This window comes from Diaporthe amygdali (assembly GCF_026229845.1).
Source record: "Diaporthe amygdali strain CAA958 chromosome Unknown NODE_23_length_778278_cov_65_433824, whole genome shotgun sequence".
Classification (NCBI taxonomy): Eukaryota; Fungi; Ascomycota; class Sordariomycetes; order Diaporthales; family Diaporthaceae; genus Diaporthe; species Diaporthe amygdali.
In genome coordinates, this window is record NW_026517043.1 from 449,372 (window position 1) to 459,086 (window position 9,715).

The 9,715-nt window shown below is 52.4% G+C and overlaps 2 protein-coding genes across 2 annotated transcripts; both read right to left on the reverse strand.

Moving 5' to 3' along the window:
• Positions 1-889: 889 nt before the first annotated feature.
• Positions 890-2,881, reverse strand: J7T55_004856 (uncharacterized protein; the record flags this gene model as incomplete). The annotated part of the gene is made up of 4 exons (XM_053130590.1): positions 890-1,716; positions 1,787-1,985; positions 2,042-2,170; positions 2,312-2,881. The coding sequence occupies 4 exons, from the start codon at positions 2,879-2,881 to the stop codon at positions 890-892; spliced, it is 1,725 nt and encodes a 574-aa protein (XP_052991282.1).
• A 3,762-nt stretch (positions 2,882-6,643) lies between these two features.
• J7T55_004857 (uncharacterized protein) lies at positions 6,644-9,649 on the reverse strand (the record flags this gene model as incomplete). The annotated part of the gene is made up of 9 exons (XM_053130591.1): positions 6,644-7,192; positions 7,253-8,238; positions 8,292-8,572; positions 8,633-8,763; positions 8,831-8,957; positions 9,066-9,234; positions 9,291-9,344; positions 9,417-9,564; positions 9,635-9,649. 9 exons carry the CDS (start codon positions 9,647-9,649, stop codon positions 6,644-6,646), a joined length of 2,460 nt encoding a protein of 819 aa, XP_052991283.1.
• Between the last annotated feature and the right edge of the window lie 66 nt (positions 9,650-9,715).

Below are 9,715 nucleotides of genomic sequence, written 5' to 3' on the forward strand. Positions count from 1 at the left end.
AGGCTGGACTTGGACCGAGAGAAGCAGCAGAAGCAAGAGAGATGATACACAGTAGGACCCCAACAAGGGTTTTGATATCTGAACCAACCACTGAACGAGCCGAGCCCGAGAAAGAGCCCCAGGGAGGGGGTCAAGAGGGAGGAGAGGACTGAGTTAGGCTCCCAGGGTCTTAGGACTCAATATTCCGCACAATATTGAAGGGAAAGACTAGAAACTGCATGATGAGGAAAGAATTTGCAGATCGGCGAAGATCACAGTGAGCTCGCAGACCTTTAATCGCTGCTCATAATTTGAACACCGTGAGGCGAGGCTGAAGTCCAAGAGGTTGATCATGCTATGTGCCTGACAAATTGTGATCAGGAAATGCTTGCGTAACGCAAATTATTCCGACGACAAAGGCGAAAATCTCGAACAACAAATCTTCTCGCAGAGCTTTCCGAGAAATTCGCCAAAGCAGTATGTGCTGGCATCTTGTCTATGCATGAGACCTTTTTCACACAGGAGTCTAATGAAGAGCCAGTCAAGCAACTTTGGAGGTCTCAACCACTGGGAAATAGACTGTTTGAAGGTTCCCATAACGGGTCCTTCAGAGACCACTAAATTATATTTAACGCCTCTGCCTTGACAATGGCATTGCTGATATGCGTCCAAAGACCCTGCCAAAAGCGAAGGCTCAGACCCGCCATACAAGGCCCCTGGCCAAGCACTTCAGGTTGATAAGGCTGGCTGGCAGGCTGGCATTCTTGTTGAAATGTCAAAATCTCCTGTCATATGCCCCCTCTCTGGGCCAGCCCAATTGCTTCGGTTGGCAAGAATTCCGTCCCCTTCACCGTCATCTCATATCAACTGGAGCCCTGCCGTTATACTGGCTCCCTGCAGTCACTCATATCTAGTGAATCTCAACTGTGATCTCCGTCGATTGTGAGATCGAACCATACCTCTCCTTGGCATCCTGCCATTTGTCGCCATGCTTTTCGTACACTCCGTCGATCAGGTCCTTAAACTTCTCCTCTGTGTGCTTTCGCACTACACTCCCCTTTGCTGTCCGGACGAACCCGTCGGCTGTCACTAACACAACATGTGTCTTTGCCACACGGATGTGTGTCTGTACCTTCTCGTTGGCAGGCTGGATGGTCTGCTCCCATATCTCTTTCGCCAGTTTCGGGGACGGCTCGGCTCCATGCATGAGCTCGATAAGTGCGAGGGACTGTTGGTGCTTATCTCCTATGAGGATCGCAGCGCGGACTTTCTCGGCCGATGTGATTGCGCGCTCTATAGGAGCAGGGTGTCCTGTCACCCCCGTTGAGAAGGAGATGAGGTCGTCTTTTCGACATACGAACTTCCAGGCGTAAGCCGCTTTCGCTGGGTCGGGGTGGGGTGTCCAGAGGTCTCCTGTAAACCATTCCGGGAGAGGCGGGGTGGTAGTCGACGGGTGGATATTTTGACGGGCATGCCAGCTGGCAATCGGTGCCGAGGTCTCGTTCAGCTTCATGACAAATTCATACAGGTCGTTGGCGACGCCATCTTCTGACACATATCCTGCGTCTTCGATACGACGGAATTCATAGCCATTTGTGAATACGTCGAAATAGTTGTAAGCATAGTCTTCTCTATCAGCCTCGAGTTGAGCCGCAGCAAGAGCCTCGGTGGCGCCCCAAAAGTTTTGGATCCTGGTATACTTGGCCCAGATACTCGCTGCATGGGATGACAGCACGGCTGGCGGGAGATTTGTTAGTCTGTGTCAAGTCTGTGTCAAGAGGAGTTCAAGAGTCCATTTGTCACCCACCACCACCAAAGCAGACATGCTGCAAGGGCTTTATGAATTTCGCAGCATCTGGACGTCGAGAGATATCTTCCATTACCCATGGCGTGAAGAAAGCCTTGGAGGCATTCGCGTGTGGAATCAGCAAATGCACCTCGCTTGCGGAAGCGGTGCGGTGGCGGAATCCGGGAAGGAAGACGGTCTTGCCGAAGACTGAGATGCACTGTGGAGGCCGTGTGAGTGACTGCCAACAGCAGATTAAGACTTCAAATCACTGACCATAGCGAATCCTGAAGAGATAGCATGGAACGGCGAGGTCGTGATGATGTAACGAACGTCCTCACCGGGGTGTGACAACATCAAACAGTGCTTTCGTCCCTCGCGTTCCTCTAACAGGACATGGCGGTCCTGTGTTGCCATGAATGCATGATTCCAAACGATTGGTTTCTACAGACTGACTTTAGCCGAATACAATCTGAATGTGTGTTGTAGATAGTCCATGCTAGCTTGGGCGAGGGTAGAGCTGCTGCTGCTACTGATTCTACTCACTGGATCTCCTGTCGTCCCGCTTGTATGAAGGATAAGGTATGGGTCGTGTTCGGCTTCTTCAAATGTCTTCTCGTACGGGTAATACGGCACAGGACCTCCTTCCAACAATTCCTCGAGTTCAGGGATTACCGCATGCTTCATTGGCCGGGAGGCTAATATGTCCTTCACGTGGACTCCTTGAGCTGTGAACAGGGTCTTGCAGCCGGTCTGTTCCATCAGGGAGACATGAACTGCAGGGGTATTGAGCATTGTCGAGAACAGCACCTTATGACCTGTTTTGCACACGGCCATCTGCATCAAGTGGTAGCGAACATCGTTTACCCCCAGATACGCGACGGTCTCGAAGGAGGTGGATTTCCCGATCGTCTTCTCGATGAACCATGCTAGCTTGTTGATACCATTCGCAAATCGAGAGAACGAGATGTCTTCGAAGCCTTTGGACAGATCATAGTCGTCTCTGGGAAGGGAGCACCAAGGCCTCTCGGGTTCGTCCCTGGCACGCTGGTCGATAACCGCTGGGAGAAGCCGTCTGCCGCAGTCAAGGGCTGGCACTGGACTCTCGGATGTCATGATTCGTGCCGACGCAAAAACACAAATTCGATAGTTAAAAGATGGGATTCTCTAACGATTGGTGATCCTAGTCGTCCAAGACCCACGAAATTGAAGCACTTCAAACTCAAACACAGGCACGATCAAGTGAAAGAAAGAAGAAGCCAGTATTGATGCCCATCCCCAAGACCAGTCTCGCGCGACAGACTTCTGCGCGGTCGCGAGCCCATTAGGTAAACAGAAAATGTGGGCGATGTGGGAAGACTTCGTTGTTCCGCACCCTGATGACGTCTAAGCCGTTGCCCCTTTTCACAGCCTGAGAGTCCGAACTTTGGTACTGTGGTACAGTATTGCTGTTGGCTTGCCTAACCGAGCACAGCTAAGCAAACGCGGATCCACAGTATAGATGATCTTGAGATGTGGCTGCATGACTGCATGGAGTTGGTAAGCTGACAGTGCCGATCTAATAGCCCCAGGCGAATGTCAGCGACCTGGTGCAGTATGCGAGTTGAATGTATGGGCCTATTTGCCGTGGTGTATATACTAAGAGCCCATGGCCATATGAGATCCTGGTCTACCTCGGGGGAATGGAAGCTGCGATGGTGAGCCAAAAGAGCCACGGGTCAAGGAGCCGTAACATGTGAACATCGGACATGTTCCGCGCTTTTGCAGCAGAGGTGGACCATATGGAAATCAACTAATGTTGTCACTTGCCTGAACAGCGAGATCGAGCTCGCCAGACAGGCCGAGAGCCACCTGAAGGATTTAAATCTGATCGAGGTTCGGCAAAACGCTCATACTGCAAAGGCGAGAAGCGATGCAACGTTGGGACCTGGTAAAAGATTCTGTACGCGGCAGATGACAAGTTGGTGCCCTGTCGGCCTGTTTGAAGTGCGCTAGAGTGCTAGCAGAAAGTACAGTAGCTGCTTGAGCTCCTCATGGGAATGTCCAATATCTTGGTCAGGATGCCCTGATGTTGGAGCTTTGTGGTGGGTACAGCAGTGCGGAAACAGCCTGGATATATCCGGTCGGCTCGTGGCGAGAGGCTTCCGCGTTCGCGGCGTCAACTTAGCTCAGCCCGAAGAACTGGATCCTCGGCAAGAGAAAGTGACTGACGTAAACTTCAAGACCACCACAGCGTGGGATCTTTACGAAACTGCCTGCGAGACTTGAGCGATGGGCATGACGCCATATCGGTACGGGTAGGTCACTTCGATATGTGGCTCGCTATCTCCTTGATAGCTGTGTCTTCATGTCTAGTCAAGAAATCAACTCGACCATGGCACTTGATGGGAGTTGAACAGCGTCCCGAATGCTTCAAAGAGCATGTGTCGTTGATGCTTGATGGTGTTCCTCTGAGCGTGTAAGTTGTGAGAAGTGTTGCACTGCAAAAGCTGGACATCGGGTGCACGGGCCACAACGACCACCGCCCTTAAACCATCCCAAAAAAATCCACCTGGCGACAAATTTTCCGTCTCTGCACACACACCGAGATCTGACTGTGCCGCTACGTTCCACACGCTCCTTTAACACACAGCCGGCAAGTTTGCCCAACCTCACGACGATGCAAAATGTCCCTAGCATATTCAGCCACAGTGAACGCTGTTGTCAGCCTCTCGAAATCGCAGGCGCCGCGGGGAAGAGCTTGACAATGGATCGATCAGTGTGAAAGCTCTCGAGATTCACTGGCCTCAGCCCCCCGCGGAAGATGTCAAATCGTCGCGAGAAAAGGTCTTCTTTCTAGAGAAAGCACTCCAGCAATGGGTGTTCCCCCAGTTGACGGCTGATGACAGTCTCTGCTGGCGATGGAATATGGCAGGGTCAAATCCGGGTGCGGTTGAATAACGACATCCTGTTCTTGATCGACCGACGACAATTTACGCATCCAGAGTCGACGAGCCCTTGAAATCGTAAGTCTTGAAGCATACTTTTTTTGTGTTCAAAGGATGACAACAACTCTTTATCATCATTGAGAACCGCCATTGCCTATTGTGCATGGTGATTCCGTGATCAGATAACACTGAAAATTCTGATATCGCACCCTTCCTTTACCTTGCTCAACGTTATTGCCTGGTGTCAACACAGAGCTAATTGTTGCCTAGATTGCCTACAGTCGCGTCTCTTATTGAAATCACGCCCACTCACGTTATGCTGCATCAGATTCGAAAATTGCTTCACTTGCCATGCTTTTGGTACGGCAAGTGCGCCAATCGAAAGCGCCAAGTGGCCATGCCTTGGGGGTGAATTGATTGTTTCTCAGCCGAAGTAGCTTTTGGCCAGCTCTGCCTGTTTCTGGCATTTCCTGTTGCCCTGCTGTATTGATCGAACCCCTTTGTAGTCTGGCGATCTCGAATCCCACGGGTGACCCAGAGAAACTACGTTTTTGGTACACATCTCATCTTGGGGGAAGCCACTTCCCACTTTTTTGGCATGCAGCTCGTCAATGCACCATTGCATGGGACTAGACTGCATGCTTGAGCGAGATGGACCAAGCGACATGTGGAGAAAGGAGTCTCGACTGGTGGACTACGCCCAACACCGGGTAGGCTTGGCCCTCCAGGCTCAAGATACAGTTTTACACCGGATGAAAATCTCGCCTTGATCCTGGTGCAGGTGAGAGTAGAATCATTCAACTGGAAGCTTGATTGTCTTTATACCAATGTCAGAATATCCCCGAGATTTGTATGAATTTCTTGTTTGACTGTCGCAGGTGCTGTATGTTTTACAGAACATCTAGTGGTCCATCCAGTCTCTACCAAAATAAGAGTGAACTACCAGCTTAGATACTGGCTGATACCAGAACATGGAAAACCATTCAGCCTCCACCCAGCAACTCAGTCAGCACTCGCTGATGACTACAGCATGTTTATCAATTTCCACTCGTCTCTCTTTTCAGCCCCCTCTGTCGTTTAGCTGTCTTGCCCCTGGCCGGCGCGGCTTCGGACGGGGTGGTGGAAACGGGGCCGTTGCTTCTCAACTTGCACCACTGGCCTTGCAAAATATGACCATAGGAACCTTCTCGCACTGACAATTTGCGGTACACGATGGCTGTTGCGTAGTGGACACGGGCTAGAGATTGAGGTGGGTAAGGATCGCACAACGGGTACTTGGGGGCCGCCGCTGGTCGTGGGTCGCTGGGGTTATAGAACGTTACATAATGGATAACAGACTTACAACGCATAAATATAGCCCTTGCCCGCTCGTTGAAGCCTGAATAGGTTCTGCTCAGAAGTGTCGTCGCTCACGGTCGTGTGATCATCCTCGATCATGCTTCGGGGGTGGGTGGAGCAAGGTAGGCTTGCTGGTCACGCGGTACTCATCTCGCAAAGAGGCTGCCTGTCGCCTATCAGAGATTCACCTGAGTCCAGTCTAATTTCCAACTCCTTACTTCTTCGATCAACTCACTGATACGATATGGCAATCGAGGCGGCCGGGTCGAAACGAAGCCGATGGTGATATATGCAGGTGGCAATCATATTTTGGGCAACAAATGTGTAGCAGTGGTACAGTCCTGACGAGATGCGTGTTTATCAAGTACAGAAGTTTGTGGTCATTCAAGGCCATGGGTGACCTTCGTGTTTTATAGTATGTTATGTCCGACCTCACAGGACACGGGCGGGCGTATCAATGTGCTCTTTTGAAGTTATGGATTATAGGCGCCACGTACTACAACGTCAAAAAGGTATCAAGCTCCAGTGAAAACTCCCATGCCTGTCGTCAACTTTTCATCCCCTCCAAAATGTGTACGCCTCGCCTCAGCCGCAGGTCGGATCCGCGGGTTCCTTAACCATCTGTCCCACTGCTCCTGAAAGTGGCGCACAGAGCCGCGTAGTGATGCGTCAAGTCTAGCACGTTCTGCGGCAGACTCGTCGCTTGGATGATACTCCTCACCTTCACAGCGCCCTCATCCTCGATGAGCGTCCTGATTGTGTGTAGCAGTTCCGGGCTGAACTCGCTGTACCAACGGTATTGCCAAGTGACGAGGCGGATCGTCGCTGCCACAGTTTCCCTCGTGTTCTTCTGTTTCTCAAACACCTTCAGAATTCCAGTTAGGGCCTTGGGGCTGAAACGCTGGGAAAGGCATGCCCGGTAGGCCTCGACAGCCTCCTCGGTGTGCTGGAGACGATGCGCAAGGGAGCCGAGTATCTCCCATTCTTCGGCAGACTTCTTATATTGCATGGATTGAGCGCGGTATTGAGCCATCTGCGTTCGCCAGATGGTATAAACGCGCAGATCCTCGTAGAGAACCATGAACAGGCTGTCCAACCAACGCTCGCACAGACGCTTGTTATTCAAGCGGGATAGATTCTCTTCTGGTTGAGTTGCGGTGCCCTGTGAAGTCGAGTCAGCTGTATGCGCAAAAATTGGCTGCCTGAATGCTTGTGTACGTACGTTCTCCTCAACTTTGGGTTCTCCGGGATCGGCGGCGACGGTTGGCTTCTCTACATCCCCACCATCCCCATTCGATACCGACGACTGACCAGTCGCATCAGTATCCGTTGGCTTCGAGTCTGTTTCAGATGCATCTTCATCTGACTGATCACCATTCGTGGTAGGCTCCGGTGTCCCACGAAGGACGTCGGTGCTAGGTCCACGCTTCGCTGGGACGGGGGGCCCGGCATCCTGCTTCTCAGTTCGGTATTCGTCCTCCATAACAAACACATTGCTCCGAATTTTAAGTAGCTGATCCCATCCGATCTTGGCTGTCATCTCTGTCAGGATCCCGTAGGCTTTTTTGAATGTTCCCCGGTACGAGGCAGCGCGCAGGTTGAGCAAGCTAGGCTCCACTTGCTCTGCGTATCTCGACTCTGGCTCGCTATCAATCTCGTCGAGCCTTGTTTCAGGCAGTGTTGGAAGGTAGACGTCTTTGGGTTCTGGCATCAGAGGTGCGTCCTTGTCCTGGTATGTGAACATTGGGCATGAGTTCAGGATCGTGAGCGCGTTTTCCCAGTCTTCCATGGCGACGTATACCTCGGCGAGCCTTGCCCACGTTCCGAACTCGCTCGGGGCTGCGATTGTGCTCCTGTCAGCGCATCCCAGCGCCATTCGTAGGCGGTCCTCCTTTTGATCCTGAGTTGAAGCATTTTGCGCTTTCTTCAACAGGAAATCGGCTTGTGTGTCGAGCATTACATAGTCCATCGGTCTTTCTTTGAGAGCTGTGTGCAAAGCTCGGACCCCCTCCACTTCTTCATTGCCCATGAACAAGACCTTGGCCAACAGTGACGCAACCTCCACATTTTGGGTTCGGAGCTTCTCGAAAAGATTGATGCCGGATGAGTAGCGACCCGTGGTTTCGAAGTATTTCAGGAGGCCGGTAGTGAGGTGGTTCGAGACAATATTCGGTACCTGAACGATAGAGTCCGAGCCAAGCTGCCAGCCTGGTAGGGAGTTAGCATCCCGTCGTATCACAATGCCACCTCGGTCGACTCACCCCTGAAGAACAACTGCTCCGCAGCAGCCAGAAAGCGCTGTTCAGTCTCCGTGTTCGTTACTGGGTTGAAGCGCCGCACGCCCATGACCTTTCTGATTGTGTCACCACTACCATCGTCGGCGTAGGAGTAGGCGCGCAGCACGCTGCACAGGTAGGTTTCCAGCCACAGATCATCTGTTGCCTTCCTCTTCTCGCCCCTTTCATCAACACAATAGCTTTCGACCGTTCCTGGGATAGTGACATGGACGCGCATGTCTAGTCTGGAGAAGGCATTGTAGCAGCTGCCCACGCATGATTGTTAGCTCGAGGGACATGCATCAGGCACATAGATGAGACCATACCAGTATACACCCTCGACGATCTTGGCAGTCTGCGCCTGCCCATGCTCTTTGTAGGTAAGTGTGTTTATGTACGCAGCCAAACTGGCAGAAGAGGACGCATCCACGCCAGTCACATGGTGGTATACACCAATCTAAATCAAGGTTAATTGTTGGCTCTCGGCAGGATACTATCGGGGAAGAGACAGGCTCCTAGCATACATGTTTGCCAGAGTTGCGAGCCTGCTGTTTCAAGAGGTGGACAAGATCTGGAGGACCAAGTTCGCGGAGGGAGACGAGGGACTCAGTGCGAGCATCGATGGATTCCTGTAGGACTTCCTCCGTGATTCTGAGGATGATGCCATCAGTTAAAGGTCAATTGAGCAGCAGAGAGATCGGGCACACACTCTGGAACAGCTGGCGCAACCATGGCGACGACGTCCTCCCCTTGCGACACGAGAGCAAATGGATCTGCTTGTGAAGCTTCAGTTCGCAGCGGCTCGAAGCAACAAATCGCCGGAAAGGCAGAGCACCGCCAGAGAGAACGAAACCAATGGACACGTACTCGGCATGCGACCTCTGAGACAAGGGCTGCACGGGCGGTCGTTGGGTGAATGTGTCTGCGGCTGTGTTGAAGTAGTCTAATCACTGATGAGACAGGAGCGTGCGGTGGTCGAAGTACGCGAACGAAGGGCCGGGCCAATACTTGTCCACTCGTTCAGCTCCAGCCCAGGTGCTGCGCGATCAGCAAACAGTTGGCAAAAAGTGGGATCCTAGGTCGAGTTGCCTTGGAAGCTTGGGGTCCTACAGCATGCAGGCTGGGCAGGCCGGTGGACCCCTGTCCAGGTGGCCAATGCCGAGCTGTCAGGGCGGCCGGGGGGAGCTGGGGCCAGATGCCCAGAGCTCAAACACACCTGCAGCGCGGCAGGCAGGTCTTTGGCGCACCGCCCAGGCGTCTGGATTATTATCAGCCTCGCTACGCGTAAAGCACCTCGATTGTGTTGCAGATCCAGACCAGACGCCCACCGTCGCAAACCACATCACAGACTGGATACAAGGGGGGCTTGTTCGGTCTGGCTGTGGCTCCCATTCCAAAATTCGGGCTTT